This window comes from Mustelus asterias, chromosome 7 (genome assembly GCF_964213995.1).
Source record: "Mustelus asterias chromosome 7, sMusAst1.hap1.1, whole genome shotgun sequence".
In the NCBI taxonomy this organism is placed as follows: Eukaryota; Metazoa; Chordata; class Chondrichthyes; order Carcharhiniformes; family Triakidae; genus Mustelus; species Mustelus asterias.
The window spans coordinates 74187924-74208214 of record NC_135807.1 but is presented as its reverse complement, the minus strand read 5'-3'; the positions used below and the strand labels follow the sequence as shown (position 1 = coordinate 74208214).

Below are 20291 nucleotides of genomic sequence, written 5' to 3'. Positions count from 1 at the left end.
TTGGATGATAGAATGTAATTGGTCAATGTCATGACTGAATCAATCAGTTAGAAAATCAGAAAAGACACATTAAAGATGATTCTGGGATCTGGCCAACAATCTCTCGATCTGCTCTCCTGCTCTGTAAAGTGATTGATTGACCGAGCTCTACAACATCACATTCATACAGACACAACAATTCCAATAATAATGCTTTAGATAGTGAAGTAACAGAGGTGGAAACCAAAATTGAAGTCACCAGGGTGTTTTCTGCGATACAGTAATATCATTACATCTTCACCACTATCCTCCAGCGATTGTTCCTTGAACACTGCACTTTTCAAAAATCGCCGATTACAATTAAGTTTTAGTGTTATTTGTTGACCATGCATTGAGCAATACATAAAATCTTGACCAGTGAAATCATACCAAACTAAATTTCTGGTATTTTCCATTTTAAAGTCACATTGGAATGAAAATCAGCAAACATTGTGGCATTTGATATTTTATACAATAGAACCCCTATGATAGTGAAAGAATGCAATATTGTTCGGCAGTGCAATGATGTTATGACATTTCCTTACAGATGACAAGACCAAGATACAGTGATTTATTCCAGGCATGAGATCACTTTCGGAACAAAAGCTTCTGTTTATTACTGAAATGCATTGAAGTCCTCCCTAATGCAGTGATAATGAATCTGCAGTCAAACATGTCTCAAAACCACACATTGCAATAGCTAAAATCCTGGACCAACATTTTCATTTGTGAGTTTCTTTTACAGCTTGTCCGTTACTGTTAAAAGACTTCAATTGTTTTCTTTGCTACAGAAACACCAAAACAAGGCACTGTAAGATATAATAGAGTTTCAATCATTCATTAGTCCATAATGTCAGAGATCTTACCCTGTACAATGGTTTTCAGTTTTCCAGAGCGCTCCACTAGCGACATACAAAAACATCTATCTTTCTTGTCACATACATGTGGGTATTTTCCTTTGATTGCTGTGCATTTTTTTTTATCACATTAATACCTGGAGGAGAATATTATCTATTATCCATCGGGTCGAAAGACAGAGTGCTCAGGGTTACCGCCCATTCTTGCTCTTAAGAATTATTAAATAACTTTTTGTGTAACTTTTGCACTCACTGAGGTGCAGGATTTCTATTTTGTGCACAATGTTCATACAGGATGGTCCAAGTTCAAGTATCGTCCAGTTAGATGCACAGTAAAGATGCCACTACTCAGCCTCAAAACCAGCCCAGCACCTTAAAGTTCACTAGTGAGGTATTTTTCCATTTCCCACATCAGCTATTCTGTGACCTCCATGAGATTTCTAATTTAGTGCCAGTTTTGCGCAAATTTTAAATCTAATCAGTTTGAATCGCAGAGGCGAAAGGCCAGTGTCTTAATACCTTGCACCATCCAACTTTTTCTGTCTGGTAAATTAACATTGGCATCTGGAAATTAAATAGATTGCACTAAATTTGAGATTTAAATTTTGTCATTGAGAAACAGAAGTAACAGGGTCAATGCCCATTGTACAGGGGCAAGTTTGAATAAAAGATCAAACAGAAATGAAGTTGTGTGTAATGTCAAGTTTTATCTATAAAAATGAAAAGATTATGGGGGAAAGAATGAGTGAGGGAAGCAATGACTTCTACGGTTTTTAAAATTGTGGTAAAGAGTGAGTTAGAGTAGAAGATTACACAGGGATTTGGGCTGAAAATTTCCCGTCTCACCCGCCGCAGGAATTGTAGCGGGCAAGACAGAAAATTCGATGGACCATTTAAAGATCCGTTGAGCTGTAGCAGAAATTTTCAGTCTTGAGGCGCTCACGGCTGGAAAATCAAAACAATGCAGATGTTGGGAAGAGGAACTGCATTAGGACAAAGAACAAGAGAAGGTATTGATAAATTACAGAAATAGGAAAGGATACAGTAGAGAGGTGAAAGAACCTTTGATAAGGTAGGACCATGGTAGGCTGATGACAAAGGCAACAGTATGTCAAGTCAAGGGACCAATAGCTGAATATATCCAACAGAAAATTAGCTTAAAAATAGAAAGCAGAGAGTAGGAATAATGGATAGATTTCTTCAAATTGGAATAAGATAGAAAGTGTTATTTCACAAAGATCAGCGATCCACCATGATTGTTCATAATTCACATTAATGATTTAGACTTGGGAGTGTCTCACAAATTTGATTGAGTTCTTTGAGGAAGTGACAAGAAAAAATGACCAGGGCAGGGCAGTGCATGTTGTATACATGGACTTTAGTAAAGCCTTCGATTAGGCTGGCAGCCTGACACAGAAGGTGAAGTCAAATGGGACCCGAGATGAGTTGGTAAGATGGATACAAAACTGGTTTGGGCACAGAAAGCAGAGAGTAGCAGTGGAAGGGTACTTTTCTAACTGTGACAAGCAGTGTTCCACAAGGATCAGTGCTGGGACCTCTGTTGTTTGTAATACATATAAATGATTTGGAGGAAAATGTAGGTGGTCTGATCAGTAAATTTGCAGATGATACAAAAATTGGGGGAGTAGCGGATAGTGAGGAGGATTGCCAAAGGATACAGTAGGATTTAAAGTGACTGCAGACCTGGGCCGAAAGATGGCAGATGGAATTTAACCCGGACAAATGTAAGGTGAAGTGGTTTGGAAGGTCTACTGCAGAAGGAAAGTATACAGTAAATGGTAGATCCCTTAGAAATATTAGCATACAGAGAGATCTAGGCGTGCAGATCCACAGTTCCTTGAAGGTGACAATTCAGGTGGACAAGGTGGCCAAGAAGGCATATGGCATGCTGGCCTTCATTGGTCGGGGCGTTGAGTACAGGAATTGGAAAATCATGTTGCAGCTGTATATAAGGCTTTGGTTAGGCCGCATTTGGAGTGTTGTGTACAATTCTGGTCGTCACACTACCAGAAGGATGTTGACGCATTGGAAAGGGTGCAAAAGAGATTGACCAGAATGTTGCCTGATCTGAAGGATATGGACTGTGAAGAAACATTGAACAAACTTGAATTGTTTTCATTGGAGTGTTGGAGGATGAGGAGGGACCTGATGGAGCTTTACAAGATTATGACAGGCTTGGATATAGTGGATAAACAGAGTCTTTTTCCCAGGGCCAAAGGGACAATTAGTTGGGGGCATAGATTGAGGGTGAGGGGAAAAGTTTAAAAGAGATGTAAGGGGCAAGTTTTTCACACAAAGGGTGGTGAATGCCTGGAATGCGCTGCCGGAGGAGGTGGTGGAAGCAAATTCTATAACCGTGTTCAAGAGGCACCAGGATAGATAAATGAATAGGCCGGGAATAGAGGGATATGGACCACGTAGAGGCAAGAAAATATTAGATTAGAGAGGCATCGTGTCGGCACAGACTTGGTGGGCCGAAGGGCCTGTCCCTATGCTGTACTGTTCTTTGTTCTTTAGTAACTCAATACCAAACTGGAGGCATTCAATTAACACTGAGGAGAAATGCAACTTCATTCAGGAAGACATTAGGATACTTGCAGGCTGGGCAATTAAGCAACAAATGAATTTTAACATAGATAAATGTGAGGTGATACACTTTAGTAGGTGTGATAACAAATCATTAAAAGCATCATCATGGCTCAGAAAAACAATTTAAAATGTTAACAATGCACTGGGATTTATTTCGAGAGGTACAGAATTCAAAAATAGTGTTAAGTTTATATAAGACATAGTCAGAATACTGTGCACATCTCTGGTCTCCATACAATATAAAGGACACGGATACACAGCAGGAAAGAACAAAACAGATTTACAGGGATTTACCACTGAGGGATTATTGCTATTCAGAAAGATTGAACATGTAGGAATTTTCTCCTCAGAAAATAAAATTTTGAGGTGATATTTAAAGTTAAATTTGTAATCATGAATGGGTTAGACAGGCTAGGTGTTGACAGCATGTTTCCAATTGTGGAAAACCTGGGAGCATAATTAAAAGATAATTGCTGTAATTCAATGGGGAAATAAGGAGAAATGTATTTACCAAGAGAGTGGTTAGAATATGGAACTCATTACCAGAGTAAAAGGAATAGATGTTTTGAAAATGAAACTAGATGAGAATATGAGGGAAAAAAGAATAGAAAGATAAGCTAAATGGCACGTCGATGGACTAGGAGGAGACTTATGTGGAGGATAAAAACAGCATTGGATTCATTTCTAGTGATATAGGATTCGAAAGCAGAGAAGATATGTTAAGAATAAAATGAGAACTTAAGAAAAAGGAGCTAGTGTTGGCTATTTGGCCCTTCAAGCCTCCTCTGCCATTCAATAAGATCATGCTTGATCTTCTGCCCCACCTCTACCTTCTTCCACAGCCTTAATTATTTTATAAAACCTTAGTTAGACCACACTTAAGAGTACTGTACCCAATTCTAGTCTCCATGTTACAAAAGGGATAGAAGCCTTGGAGAAAGTTCAAAAAAGGTTCAGAATTTTGATAAGAGTACAAACATTAGGATGGGCCTGGGCTGGATCACTTACTTTAGAAAATATATAGGTGGCCTATTAGAGGTGTTTAAAATTATGAAGAGGTTTTATAGGGTATGTGTAGAGAAGATGTTTCCACTTCTGGGAAGGTCTAAAATGAGGGACCATAAATATAAAATAGTCTTGAATAAATCCAATAAGAAATTCAGAATAAACTTCTTTATTCAATAAGCAGTGAAACTCACAATCATGAGGAGTAGTTGAGACAAAAAGCAAAGTTGCAATTGAGAGAAAGCTAGACTGGTATCTGAGAGAGAAAGGAGTAGAAGGACATGTTGTTAGGGTGAAGTGGAGTACATAGAGTGGGAGGAAAACTAATGTTAAGTATAAACACCAGGATAAACTGGTTGTGCTGAATGGCCTGCCTCTGTGTTGTAAGTTTGATGCAATCTCAGTTTTATTTGCTGAAATATTATGCAAAAAAGACAGAATATATTTTTTCTAAAGATTATTTATTCTTTTATGGGGTTAATCATTGTGAGTTCAAGACAGGTGTGAAAGATGTGATGAGAGATAGTAAAATATTTTGGTAGTGAATGATTTCTGGTTGGTTTAAATGCAAGACTTTTGTGAGTTAAGGTGCATTTAAGGTTTGTTTTTATTATTCATTCGTGGGACATGGGCATCGCTGGCTGGCCAGCATTTATTGCCCATCCCTAGTTGCCCTTGGCCAGTGTTTTCTATGCCAGGTTTTTCAAATAATAACATACAATCTCCTGTAGCACATTGTTACAAACCAATTGCCTGTTGTATGGCTCAGGATTAGTCAAAGATCTACAGGACAACCTGGCAGCTTGAAATCCATTGTTCAGTTGCTCTCTGTGGGGAAGTGAGGCTAAGTTGTTTAGTTGTTCTTCTGGTTAACTTAACTTGCCCAGGTTACCTTGTCATCAGGAAAAGAGCAGGAAATAACTGCTTTTCACTCATTTTATGTACCTTTCAAATATTTATCCAATTCCCCTTTGAAAGTTATTATTGAATCTGTTTCCATAACTCTTTCAGGCAATGCAGCCCAGATCATAATAACTCTGAAAAAATAAATCTAATCTCCTCTCTGATATTTTTGCCAATTATCTTTAATCTGTGATCCCTGGTTACCAACCTTCATCATAGTGAAAAAGGTTTCTCATTAATTACCCTGGAAAATCTTTCACAATTTTGAACATCTCTATTAAATCTCCCCTTAACCTTCTCTGCAAAGCTGAAGTCCCTCGTTCTTGTTATCAGTCTAGTAAATCATCTCTGCACCGCCACAAAGGTATTGACATCCTAATAAAACTGATGCTCAACTTGGACACAGTATGATTGGAATTTTTCAACGTCAGGAATTCTGGCAGTCACAGTTATATATCATGGTTGATTTTTCTTTCTATTGGCCTAGCTCTGGTACTCAGTAAACAAGATGTGGAGATGCCGGCGTTGGACTGGGGTAAACACAGTAAGAAGTTTATTTGGTAGCAAAAGCCACACAAGCTTTCGGAGCTGCAAGCCCCTTCTTCAGGTGAGTGGGAATTCTGTTCACAAACAGAGCATATAAAGACACAAACTCAATTTACATGAATAATGGTTGGAATGCGAATACTTACAACTAATCAAGTCTTTAAGAAACAAAACAACGTGAGTGGAGAGAGCATCAAGACAGGCTAAAAAGATGTGTATTGTCTCCAGACAAGACAGCCAGTGAAACTCTGTGGGGGTTACAAATAGTGTGACATGAACCCAATATCCCGGTTGAGGCCGTCCTCGTGTGTGCGGAACTTGGCTATCAGTTTCTGCTCAGCGACTCTGCGCCGTCGTGTGTCGCAAAGGCCGCCTTGGAGAACGCTTACCCGAATATCAGAGGCCGAATGCCCGTGACCGCTGAAGTGCTCTCCAACAGGAAGAGAACAGTCTTGCCTGGTGATTGTCGAGCGGTGTTCATTCATCCGTTGTCGCAGCGTCTGCATAGTTTCCCCAATGTACCATGCCTCGGGACATCCTTTCTTGCAGCGTATCAGGTAGACAACGTTGGCCGGTACACGTCTCATACTCTTGCAACTCGGCCAACGTTGTCTACCTGATACGCTGCAAGAAAGGATGTCCCGAGGCATGGTACATTGGGGAAACTATGCAGACGCTGCGACAACGGATGAATGAACACCGCTCGACAATCACCAGGCAAGACTGTTCTCTTCCTGTTGGGGAGCACTTCAGCGGTCACGGGCATTCGGCCTCTGATATTCGGGTAAGCGTTCTCCAAGGCGGCCTTTGCGACACACGACGGCGCAGAGTCGCTGAGCAGAAACTGATAGCCAAGTTCCGCACACACGAGGACGGCCTCAACCGGGATATTGGGTTCATGTCACACTATTTGTAGCCCCCACAGAGTTTCACTGGCTGTCTTGTCTGGAGACAATACACATCTTTTTAGCCTGTCTTGATGCTCTCTCCACTCACGTTGTTTTGTTTCTTAAAGACTTGATTAGTTGTAAGTATTCGCATTCCAACCATTATTCATGTAAATTGAGTTTGTGTCTTTATATGCTCTGTTTGTGAACAGAATTCCCACTCACCTGAAGAAGGGGCTTGCAGCTCCGAAAGCTTGTGTGGCTTTTGCTACCAAATAAACCTGTTGGACTTTAACCTGGTGTTGTTAAACTTCTTACTCAGTAAACAATACATGGATGTGAATCAGTATGACAATTAGTGACCATCAGAAAATAATGCTGCACAGTTTTAATGTAATTACTGGTTGCCATTTTCAACTTGAAAGCATCTACAGTGATATATTTAAAACTTACTTTCAGAAGTTGGTTACCAAGTACCTGTTGCCTATGTTTCTTTGAATTCAGCGAGGTTCCCTCATACTTAATAAAGTTTTGAGTTCTTTATCCTATGTGACAACGTTAATATAGTTTCATAGAGTCCTCAAACAAAGCTGCCAGGTCTTCCTCTGTCTGAGGCCTTGGTGCCAGTTTTGTTACTCTCTCCTAAAACAGAAAAAAAAACTATTTATTGTTTCTGAATCATTAAAGGCAATTCTCCTTCAGTACATGTGCTCTACATACCCCTGGGAATATGCTCATGTTGCTGAGGGAAAATAAATCCATGAGGAACAAACTCTCCTTTAGGTTTTGTGATGCCAAGAACATAATGATATTGTCCTGTCCTCTGAAAGATAAATCTCAAGATGGTGTGTTTAGCCTAAAGTAATTCAAGCAAGTGTCCAGGAGACTGATTAGCCAGCAAGGATCTGAAAGTTGGCTTTCCCATTGGTTAACAAGCTAGAGTATGGGTATCTCAGTTTTCATTGTTAGGGTTAGTTATATTGACTTCCCTTCACTTTTCTCCTTGACTCCCGGGGACTTATGCAATATCTGTTTATTGTATTGGCACATCTTAAGTCATGCTGGGTGTATAGATACTAGACAGACCATTTGATTTGATGTATTTGTTACTGTCACATGTATTAGTATACAGTGAAAAGTATTGCTTCTTGCGGACTATACAGACTAAACTATCCATAGGGAAGGAAAGGAGAGAGTAGTGTCACAGTCAAAGCTAGCGTGTAGAGAAAGATCAACTTAATTCTAAGGTAGGTCCATTCAAAAGTCTGATGGCAGCAGGGAAGAAGCTGTTCTTGAGTCGGTTGGTACGTGACCTCAGACTTTCGTATCTTTTTCCCGACAGAAGAAGGTGGAAGACGTCAGCAGTCAGAGCACTATAAACTACAGAGTATAGTCAAGGGGTATGGAAGTGCCATAACTTTGTTTGGTGGTGGGGGGGGGTATAGCCTGCCATGAGGGTGCCATGGGGAGGTGGGTGGGCAGCATGGCCTGACATGAAAACATATGGAACCATGGGGGTGGGGGGTGTCTCAGCCTGACATGGGGGCATGATGGGCCATGGGGGTGGCGGGGGTTAGCCTGGTATAAGGGGCATGAAGGGTCGGGGGTGAGGTAAGGGGGTGACATGAGAAGGACCTTTGAACTTATCTTTCAGAGGGTTCCCTCATGCAGACTCTGGGTCATGACACCTCTGAAAGGTCATGAATCCTGACTTTTTGTAAAGCTGTCAAGACACCATGAAAATTGTGGAGGAACAGAACATTCCTATCTCCACAATGGAGTCCGCCCCATTGTGAGTGTGGGGTGTGAGCTTTTGATCTGAACCAGCCTGCATTCTTAAAAGACACTCCTGAAAATCGCAAAGCCTGGGAATGGGGTCAGGAATCGCAGAATTGGGATCTACCTGATTTTTAGAGGGCTTCCAAGTCATCCTGGTGGAAATCCAGGTTATCATCTATGTTGTAATCAGCGAGGATTACCAGGCATTCATGCTGGTCTCAGGATTATCATGTGCTCTATGGCATTCCTGTCCAACCCTGTTGAGTTCCATGCTTTTGGGTTTGGAATAGCTGCCTGTTAGATCAGAGACCACAAACCCAGTGGACTCCAAAGGAATCACTCTAGCAAATAAAATGCATTGAAATGCAGGCAGTGTTGCTGGTTTAACAGTACATAAGGTCTGATTCACAAAAAGTCTGAATGCAGACAAACAAGTCAGGTATCTAGAAAGTACAACTTGTCCATTGCTGCTTGACTCAGAAGGTGACAGACTTGACATGATATTTTTCTGGAGTACGTGATGTAATTGTCTGTCCATTTTGTTAGCCCATGTGTTGTGACTGAAAGGCCTCATTCTTACTTCTGTCTACATCACTGTTCTAAAAGAAACCACCAATTTTGGGTACTTCCAACTTATTTCCTCGATATCCTTCACCCTGGCACTGTGTTAGGAAAACAAAGGTAGTTTTAAGGGATTTAAATTTAGAATTGATAAACATCATAGAAACCCTACAGTGCAGAAAGCGGCCATCTGGCCCATCGAGTCTGCACCGACCACAATCCCACCCAGGCCCTACCCCCATATCCCTACACATTTACCTGCTAATCCCTCTAACCTACGCATCTTAGGACACTAAGGGGCAATTTTAGCATGGCCAATCAACCTAACCCGCACATCTTTGGACTGTGGGAGGAAATCGGAGCACCCGGAGGGAACCCACACAGATATGAGGAGAATGTGCAAACTCCACACAGTGACTCAAGCCGGGAATCGAACCCAGGTCCCTGGAGCTGTGAAGCAGCAGTGCTAACCACTGTGCGACCGTGCCGCCCATCGGAAATAAGGTATAGATTTAAGTGTGTTAAATTGAATGTTTCCATGCCTGGAAGGATAAAATCTATAGTAAGATTCATGCTGGACAAAGGTGTTTATACGTGTGGGGGTTGGTTCATTTCGTGTTTCTAATACGCTTATAGAGGGCTATGGCATGAAGAGTAAATAAACTAGCCATGGTTGCTTAGCAACTGGGGAGGCTTGTAAGAACATAGAACATAGAACAGTACAGCACAGAACAGGCCCTTCGGCCCACGATGTTGTGCCGAGCTTTATCTGAAACCAAGATCAAGCTATCCCACTCCCTATCATCCTGGTGTGCTCCATGTGCCTATCCAATAACCGCTTAAATGTTCCTAAAGTGTCTGACTCCACTATCACTGCAGGCAGTCCATTCCACACCCCAACCACTCTCTGCGTAAAGAACCTACCTCTGATATCCTTCCTGTATCTCCCACCACGAACCCTATAGTTATGCCCCCTTGTAATAGCTCCATCCACCCGAGGAAATAGTCTTTGAACATTGACTCTATCTATCCCCTTTATCATTTTATAAACCTCTATTAAATCTCCCCTCAGCCTTCTCCGCTCCAGAGAGAACAGCCCTAGCTCCCTCAACCTTTCCTCATAAGACCTACCCTCCAAACCAGGCAGCATCCTGGTAAATCTCCTTTGCACTCTTTCCAGCGCTTCCACATCCTTCTTATAGTGAGGTGACCAGAACTGCACACAATATTCCAAATGTGGTCTCACCAAGGTCCTGTACAGTTGCAGCATAACCCCACGGCTCTTAAACTCCAACCCCCTGTTAATAAAAGCTAACACACTATAGGCCTTCTTCACAGATCTATCCACGTGAGTGGCAACCTTGAGAGATCTGTGGATATGGACCCCAAGATCTCTCTGTTCCTCCAGTCTTCAGAACCCTACCTTTGACCTTGTAATCCACATTTAAATTAGTCCTACCAAAATGAATCACCTCACATTTATCAGAGTTAAATGTAAGGTAGAAATACTTTTAAGTTCTAATTTAGCTGAATTTGTGGACAGTTGAAGAAAGACACCAGGGAGTGATCAGCCCCTATTTTATTATTTTGATTCCAAGTGCTGGGTGGACTTGAAACTGGGAGTGTTTAAGATCCGACTTTTAGACCCGTTCTCCGGGGCCCCCGTACGCACTCTGCTTGAAAAAATGTCAGCGATTCTGAATCACGCTGCACAAGCCTGTGGGCGGGGCTTATCGCACCTGAAACCCTGCAGCTCCGATCGGCGCCTCCAACTGCGCATGTACAAAAAAGGTGATAGAATGTGGCTCCCTGCCACATCCCTCCTGGGCTGGATAATGCCTCCCCCTGGCCACCACAGACATTGCGCCACCCCCCAACATTACTGACCCCCTTATCCCACATCCCTTCGCCACCCAGACCGATCGCGGGCCCCTCCCCCTCACTGATCTCAGGCAGAGTGGCAGCAGACACCCCCCTTCCCCCCCACCGATCTCAGGCAGAATGGCAGCGAACGCCTCTACCCCCCCTCCCCCCCACCAATCTCAGGCAGAGTGGCAGTGGACTCCTCTTCCCCCCACTGATCACAGGCAGAGTGTCAGCGGACCTCCCTTCCGCACCCCCCCCCCCCCCCCCACTGATCTCAGGCAGAGTGGCAGCGGACCTATCTTCCCCGCACCCCCCCCCCCCCCCCCCCCCCCCGCTGACCGATCTCATGCAGAGAGCCGTTGGACGCTAACTGGAGCGCCCGAATCGGACTTTTATGGAGCATGTCTGTTTCGCGCCGATTCTGGATGGTCGAAAGCGGTGGTAAAGGGGGAAGTGCTGGTAAAGTTTGGCGTGCAGCCCCTTAAATCAATTTAAAGTCAATTTTGGGCGCGGTCCCGATCGTGGCCATTTTCGGGCTTTGGTAAAGGGGGAACCGGCGCAGCGGAGGGTGCGAATTGCGCTACTCGCCTCATGCCCGACTTTACCAAGTTTTCACACCTGAAAGTGGGCCTAACTTGGTAAAAACGGGCCCCTCATCTCTCAATTCTGCCAGAAGGAAGACTGGACAGGATGTGAACTGCAAAGAGGAAGGCTTCCCGAAGAAGCAGTTACTGTCCAGATAACCAGGGACAGAACAAATGTTTAAAAATGACTGAAATTAAGAGAACAGAGACCAAGGTACTGTTCACAAGGATTCAAGGAAGAATAAACAAAGTGTTCTGAGTTAAAGACACTATTGCAGTAACCAGATTTAAAGTGAGAAAGCAGACTTCAGAGGTAAATCAAAAGTTTGATGCCATTTTAATAGAGTCTGAGAATCGAGAGTAAAAGCAATCTTGAATAGATTGTACAGCAGTTAAGACAAGGAAATCCTAAAGTGTGTAATTTAAAACCCAGATACTGGATCCGCTGTTAAAAAGAGCGAAAGCTTTGTTTAAAAGAGTCGTTTGGAAAACCAGGACCTGATTTTGGAATACAAACCGCTCATGGAAAGCTTTATTGTGAAAGAGGATTTTAAAGGGAGTCTTGGGAGTGGAGTTTGGAAACTTTTATCATCTGGGGAATTCTGAGGAGAAATCCACAGACACCAGATTGGGTTCAGAGTGCAGTGTGTATTGGACCACAGCTAATCTGTGTGCTTAAAGGGACTTTGTGTTACTGAGACCATTGTAGATTAAGATATGCTTTGTAATCCGTGTTGACCTTAAAATCTGTATATCATTGTGAAGCTAAGGGGGGGGGGGGGGGGGAGTAAAGGTGTATTTTATAATAATCCAATTTTTCATGTTTAATAATGATTTTTTTCTTGTTGCTGGAACTAATTAATGGTCTTGTGACTCTGTTCCTTTATGCTTTATAAAAAAAAGTAAAAGTTATGGTTTTTTGAGCTAGGGTTCCATTCTGGGATCTTTCCGTCCAGTTATAACGTCATCTGGGATTGACCAACTAGAATAGCGGGGGAGGGAGGGGGGCAATATGCCATTTGGGAGTCCTCATTACGAATGCAAAAAGCCTATTTTCCTGACTACAGACTCTTCTAGCATTACCATTCTCCTACTTTGTTGGCCAGCCATGTGTAGGGTGGTGAAAAAGGCATATGGGACACTTACCTTTATCAATCAAGGCATAGATTACAAAAGCAGCAAAGTTATGTTGGAGTTGTATAGAACTTTGGTGAGGCCACAGCTGGAGTAGTGTGTGCAGTTCTAGTCGCTACATTATAGGAAGGATGTGATTGCAGTGGAGGGGATGCAGAGGAGATTCACCAGGATGTTGCCTGGGATGGAACATTTATGTTAGGAAGAGAGGTTGGATAGGCTTGAGTTGTTTTCTTTGGAGCAGAGAACACGGCGGGGCGACCTGATCAAGGAGTATAAGAATATGAGGGCCATGGACAGAGTGGAGCAGCTGTACCTCTTAGTTGAAGGATCAGTCACGAGGGGACACAAGTTCAAGATGAGGGGCAGGAGGTTTAGGGGAGATGTGAGGAAAAGCTTTTTTATCCAGAGAGTGGTGTCGGTCTGGAATGCGCTGCCTGGGAAGGTGGTAGAGGTGAGTTGCCTCACATCCTTTAAAAAGCACCTGGATGAGCAGCTGGCACATCATAACATTCAATGCTATGGGCCAAGTGCTGGTAAATTGATTACGTAGGTAGGTCAGATGTTTCTCAGTTGTTGGTGCAGACTCGATGGACTGAAGGACCTCTTCTGCACTGTGTGATTCTGTGATTAGTTTACCATGGAAAATTCCACTTTTCAATTCATTTCTCTCTTTTCTTAGTTTTAGTTTAGCTCATTTTTTTTGTAACTCCAATGGATAATAATTTTGTAAACCTCAAAATTAAACTTTTCTTACTGGAGCAGTGCTTTAAACTTATACATACAAACCAAATGCAAATTAGGAGTAGGCCATTCTGCTCCATCATTCAATAAGATCATGACTGATCTGATTGTGGCCTCAATTCCATTTTCCTTCCTCCCTCCTATGCACTTTGGTTCCATTGTCAGTCAAGAATCTACCCAACTCAACTTAAAAATATTGAATGAACCTGCCTCCACTGCTTCTGGGGAAGAGGGTTCCACAGACCCTCAAACCTCTGAGATGGAAAATTTCACCTCAACTCAATTTTAAATGAGAGACCCCTTATTTTAAAACAGTTCCCCTAGTTCTAGTCTCTCTCCCACAAGGGGAAACATCCTTTCATCATCCACTCTCTCAAGTGTCCTCAGGATCTGATATGTTTTAATAAGGTTGCCTCTAATTCTCCTAAATTCCAATGGATACAGGCCCAACCTGTCCAGCCTTCCCTCATGGGACAGCTCCAGGAATCAGTCCAGTACACACCTGAGGCAGAGTTCCTTTGACTAGAGCTGGAATATCTTCTTTGCTGTAACCAACTGCACTCAGGCCGTCTTCAACATTCAGCTCAAACAGTAAGTTCCGAAGAGTATCAGCCAGAACTAATCCTGCATCTTCACGTTTCACAGTCTGTACGTCAGTCCCTGGTAAACACAGAGCAACAGATAGGAAGACAGTCACAATTACAGTTTCATTTACTCTCCTCTATGTCTGTTTCCAGTATATAGAGAATTCACGGGCTGCATGGTGGGCACAGTGTTTGGCATTGCTGCTTCACAGCGCCAGGGAACTGGGTTCAATTCCGGCCTGTGTGTAGAGTTTGCACATTCTCCTTGTGTCTGCATGGGTTTCCTCTGGGTGCTCCGGTTTCCTTCCACAGACCAAAGATGTGCGTGTTAGGTTGATTGGCCATGCTAAATTGCTCCTTAGTGTCAGGGGGACTAGGAGAGTAAATATGTGGGGTTACGGGGATAGGACTTGGGTGGGACTGTTGTCAGTGCAGGCTCGATGGGCCAAATGGCCTCCTTCTGCTCTGTAGGAATTCTATGATTCATACAAGTAAAATGAATGAAATAGCTACTTTCACAAAGCTCTTGTTTTCTTTCTAAGCTCCATTTTGATTATGTCCTTACAAAGAACTTATTGTGGAAATCAAACTATTAAAAGTTGTCATCTGACAAGAACTATTGTTAAATTTTAATGCATGACACCATTTAATGCATTCCTCATTATATTGGATCAAATTTATTAATTGTAAGTCGTATAGGTTTTCAAAAGAATTATAACTAATTATATTTTAATCTTAATTTTAGCAATGTCCACTGGTGTGTTTTTAGTTCTAAAATAAAGACTTTTCATGTTATTAAATATAAATTTATTGGTAGATATATATCAGAAAGATAATGAATGAAAGTTGTTGTACGGATGGGATTTATATCTAACTCTGCTAATCTGATCAGTAAAATCTCAGCCAGCTAAATACATTGCACTTTATTCAATTCATCATTGAGGTCACTCAATGAACAAGCATAATTCCAAAAAAATCAAATGATGTCTTGTTTAATAATCGTTCTGTTGGCAACTTTATGTTTGATTTCTATAAATATGTTTTTGGAAGGGCATTACCAGTAAAGGAATTTATGAAGTAAATAAAAGGCATGTTCTACAAATTTAGAAATTCACAAACTCTCAGTTCTAATACTGTTTAAGGTGTCTGTGAGAATTCAACCTCCTACCTAGTATCTCTGCTGCTTCCAAGTGCCGTTCAGGACACACAGAGCCTGTGAAAGTGAAGACTGCAGGTGAGGTCAAAACCACAGAAAGGCCATGAGGCTGAAAAAAAGAGAACAGCACCGATTATGTAAGGTGGCAACTTGCAACAAACCTCTTTGAAAGAAAGAAAATGATTAAAATAAACCTCCTTCCAAATTCACACATTGATATGTTCACCAAAATCTCCTCCTTTAACTGTGATTCATCCCTGCTGATTTCAGTCCATATCTAGTCCTCACTCTGACTTCGCCATCCTCTTGTGTTCACTCTCTCTCACCCTTCACATGAATTCTCTCATCCATATCCATGGATACCCTGCAACCTTGATATTACCACCTTGAGGACTCAATTATATTGCCCACCTTGTTGTCTGCCTTACCATCCAACCTGGGTTCCTTCATCCTCACCACTTACTTCAACTGTGTCCTCCACCACCATACCTCCAATCCCTAGTCTCTGCCTTTATTATGACCCAATCACTCATCATCTATTGACCCTGCCATTACCCTGGAGTCCCCATCACTTTGTTAGGTCCAAGGGGGGACAACTGAGCTATTCACTCAACATCATATTTGACCCAGTCATATTAAATATTATCACACAAGGTTCACTTAATCTCACACTCTACTGCTTAATTTCTATTTAAGCCTCTTGCAGTCATTTTGCCATTGAAGTGCACATTTTCCTTTCCCATCACTCCCTATTTTCCAATCAGCACAAAGCTATCAATGGTAGACAGGAAATAGTTTCGAACAATGGAGTTGAAGCATCCCAATGTAAATACACAAGAACACATTTCTTGCTGGCCCAGATTCAGGGTTCAATCTCTATTGTGGTCTTTCGCATCACTTAAATCCAAAAATAAGTTATGGTTTTGTGATACACCTCTACCATATTACCTGCAAGATATATGCACTCTAATATTGCATGCACATTTCAAAATAAATACATACCACCAAAGGGTGATCGACATTGTAATCCTTTGCTCTAAAGCTTTTCACCATTCCTGCTATTGGATAGGACATTCCATGGCTAAGTACATAAAACATACAGTTTGAGTTACTGTATTTGCTCTTGTGTAACTCAAGAGTTGTGAAAATTCAGCATAATTTGACAAGCCTCATGTCAAAACTACCAGAATACATAATTACAGATTCAAGTTAGTGAGCTTTCAGAAATGCATGGGTTATTTGAGAGTGAGTATGGATTACTTAAAGGCACGTTGTGACGTATCTAATATATTTTTTAAGAAGTGATGGATAGAAAAAGAAGTTCAGGAAAGAAATGTAGTTCATAGGGATTTTTAAAAGGCATCAGCTCAGGACAGGGGTGGAGGCAGGGCTGGTTTGATTGGATGGAGGGTGTGGGGTGGAAATCTTCGGGAAAGGCCTGAGGGTGGTCTTCCTGCTGCTGTGGTGGGTGAGGGCTTGCTATGCAGGGAGGCCACCCAGAAAACCCTATCAGGTCTGCCAGGGCCTCTCAGGAGTTCTCCCATTCACGGGCACTCTGTGTCTGATCAAGGGGCCCAGAGCCAGGAAGTGGGGGGCCTACAGGAAGCCATCACTCTGCCCTTGCTTCTGACACCCTTCACCTACCTCCCATGCGCCTCACTGGCACTCCCCTTCCGCACAACCTCCTTCCTCCCCATACTTACTTCTATCTTTGGATCCATTGGCGATCCTTGTAGAAGGCCATTGTAGTACTGGCAGTGGCCACCGCTTCTGGTAGTGCTGTCAGTACTGGCCAGCTTTGGGGGATTAATCAGATGGGAGGCCTGACAGTGCCCAGATATGATTGAAGTGTAATAGCGATTGGTTTAAAAGGAGGTATTGTGCTGTGGATAGAAAGTTGATTGACGAAAAGCAATACATGAAGGTAGATGGGTTATGCTCAGACCGGAGAAGGATTAGAAGTAGTTTTCCCTCAACATTTGATCTTTGTGCATTTAATTAGACTTGCTCATAGGGAACACAATCTCAAATTTTGTTAATTTCACAAATAGTGAGGAGAACTGCAAAATATTTCCGGACGCCAGAGACACATTAGCAAAATGGACAGGCAGGTGAAAATGCAGTTTACTGCAGGTAAGTGTGATGTACCACATGCTGGGAGGCAGAGTGAGAGTATACACCTAATGGTAAGGTGGATGAACTGAGGCACATAGGGGTTCAAATCTATGTAGGGCTGAAATGATGTGACACTTTTTATGGAACAGATATAAATATGCTTGAAGCTTGCTTTAAAGGGGTTAGTTTTACAGAACAGCTACATCATGCGATTCGAATCAGAAATCACACCAAACAGTTAGATGGTCCCAAACAATAGGATTTTGAGCATACATTTACACTTTAGGGATTTTAGGGATCAGAGTTTGAATTATAGAAAGGATATTAAAATCATGGATGATGTATAGCTGAAACTCATCACGATTAAGCCAGGAATGGCAACCTAGAGTGGTGAAGAGAGGCTTGGGATGCAAGGATTATTTAGACTAAAGCAGTGAAGGCTAAAATCAGATTTAATAGAGGTTTTGTAGATTATGAAGAATTTTTGATCAAGTGAATATGGAAGCACTATCTCCTCTGATTGAAAAGGGAGTTTGACAAGGGAGTTCCCAATTTAAGAAGAGATTGTGAGGAAAGTGGTTAGGATATATTTCTTTACACTGAAGTTTGTTGGTGCATGAAATGCTTTCCCATAGGGTTACATACCAATTTAAAGGAAAATATTCAAACTAAAGGAAAAGGTAGGTTATTAGTTATAACATACATATTAAATAGTTTTAGTTTGCATCAGAAATTATGTTTAAAAGTTGTATGCTTGAGTCTGAAATAATCTATGGGGGAAAGGCCCTGCATATTGTAGCAGTAAGGTAACTTCCTAATTTAACTGATCTCAACTAAAGCATCGTGATTAGCCTGTGAATGAATAAAGATCAGATCAGACTTAATCTTGATTTTCTCAAGGTTGAACAGTCTGTCATTTCCTATTGTCCTGGTAACCACCTGAAAATGGCTACCTGGACAAGGTACCAGAGTGGGGCCAGCACGTGTGTTGTGCTGTAGACCAGAAATAGGAGCAAAGGATAATAAAACATATGTGCTTAAGCCTTAAAGAACATATAGCAGTATATACTCATTTTAGGATTTAAAAAATATCCTTTAGGGTGCGACTTGATGGATCCTAGCAAATATTTATTTTAGACAGAATTGTGTGGTGCACATACACTGCAGTGCCATTGGATGGGGAATTCTCTTTTGGCACAGCCTGAGGACTTTGAAGGTTTGTTATTATCTAATTCACAGCAGGAAAAATAACAGACAAATCAGTCTATAAAACTCTAAAATATTGAGCCTCTTTCCATCTTGAGCAAATATATGCACGTTATCTACTCAAGGTTGGGGCTTCATAACATAAGTGTATCACACTGCTTACCAGAGATGAACGCCAGCATTTCCAAAGCCAAATCCTGCAAAAACACTTGCAAGGTGCATGTTGCATCGAGCCTCAAAGTCATCAGGATATCTGATAGCACTAGTCGATTGAAGGAGAAATTAAAATGTTACATGCAGTATAACATTGAAAGTCAAATACCTGAGCAATCACCTATGGCATTGCACATGGGAAGTTAAGACCAAGGGCAGAATTTTAAACTCCCCCACTGGCAGGTTCTTAGGTGGGTAGGGAGTGTAAAATTGAATGGATGGGATTTCCCCCAGGAACCTGCCCACCCAAACACAGATACAATGTCATGTTTGGGGCAGGCAGGAACATGGGGGTTGAAAACATGCCCATTTGCCAACTTAATGACACTTAAGGGCCTTATCCCACCCAGCCTCAATTATTAGGCAGGCAGGTGTGGGTAGGGTGGGAAAGTGACATTTACACTTTTCCCTAAGTTCAGAAGGAAAGGGGTGGGAGACGGGGCTCACTCTGAAGGCTCCCTTTCACTCTGGCTTATTGCCTGACACTGCGAATGCCCCCACCTTCCTGCCTCCGGTACTTCCGGGTCTTACCTTTCCAAAGGCCCGGGACTTGTCTCAGGCAGAGTGCTGCAGTACCACTTCTGGCCACTGCTGTGCTGTGCCTGATTGTGTTGAAGAGCTGCTGGCCAATCAGATTGGTTCAAATGGGTGGGGCTTCCCTCCAAGGGCAGATGGAAGTCCTGTTTGCTGCCAATCAACACTCAAGTGAGTGATAAATAGCAGTGGGATTTAGAGAGTCGGTGGCTGCGCGTTAGGCCCACTCTCAGGATGGTGAGCACCAATCGTTCACCATTCTTAAAATTCTACCCCAAGTGTAGTCCTTCAGATGTTTGGATTCAGAGGGAAATTTAAAACTCAGTTATAACAGTTTATAACCATATAGATTTTGAAATGGGTGATTGGGAGACACTCAATGGAAATTCTAGGCACTTGTATATGATGTGCACTTCCTGTCCATAATCCTCACTTCCTGCCTTTACAATAGTAATCTTATATGTTAAAATAATGGAAAATGCATGTGTAATCATTCATACTGGAAACGTTTTCTATAAACAGGCCAACATTTTTCCTCATTCTTTGATGAATCAACTAAATCACTCAAAGTGATTTTTTTGAAAAATTTCCATCTTTGTCTCCAAAGTTTCCTCAATAATGTGATCAAATATATCCATTAGATTGTCTTTTCTATCTTTTAATACATCATTTTTACTTTAAGGACTCAGCCTGTTTCCAAGGCTTGGATTTGTCTTAATAATTTTATCTCAACCATTGGATAGAGCTTTCAACCACATCTGTGCATTGAGTAAGCTCAGTAGTAGAATGTATCCTTCACGCAGCAGCATGAGGTGAAGGATAAGAAGGGTCCCTTTGTCCTGGGAGGATTGAGAGTTTCTATTTTCTCCAAAAGATTTTAAAATAAACTGGAGGTTAAATTCTCCAAGCTTTACTTTAGACAGGTGTTGAGTTTTATTTAAAACTGCTATTTTTGAATATGAACTAGTCACAGATGGGCAACACCTGTT

General features: G+C 41.9%; 1 protein-coding gene across 2 annotated transcripts in view; it reads right to left on the bottom strand.

Annotated features, from left to right (window-relative positions):
• Positions 1 to 943: 943 nt before the first annotated feature.
• Positions 944 to 20291, bottom strand: part of adhfe1 (alcohol dehydrogenase iron containing 1) — a 62855-nt gene continuing 43507 nt past the window's right edge. The window contains exons 10-15 of one of the 2 annotated variants that reach the window (XR_013498327.1): positions 18719 to 18817; positions 16237 to 16315; positions 15247 to 15343; positions 13997 to 14154; positions 7304 to 7468; positions 944 to 1012 (exon numbers count right to left, since the gene is read on the bottom strand). Coding sequence is in view for 1 of the 2 variants with exons in the window: in XM_078216275.1 (XP_078072401.1) it covers positions 7385 to 7468; positions 13997 to 14154; positions 15247 to 15343; positions 16237 to 16315; positions 18719 to 18817 (517 nt within the window). In the remaining variant the exon portion in view is untranslated. Of the gene's footprint in view, positions 1013 to 7200; positions 7469 to 13996; positions 14155 to 15246; positions 15344 to 16236; positions 16316 to 18718; positions 18818 to 20291 lie in introns of those variants that run through there. The other variant, XM_078216275.1, reaches the window with a different exon arrangement.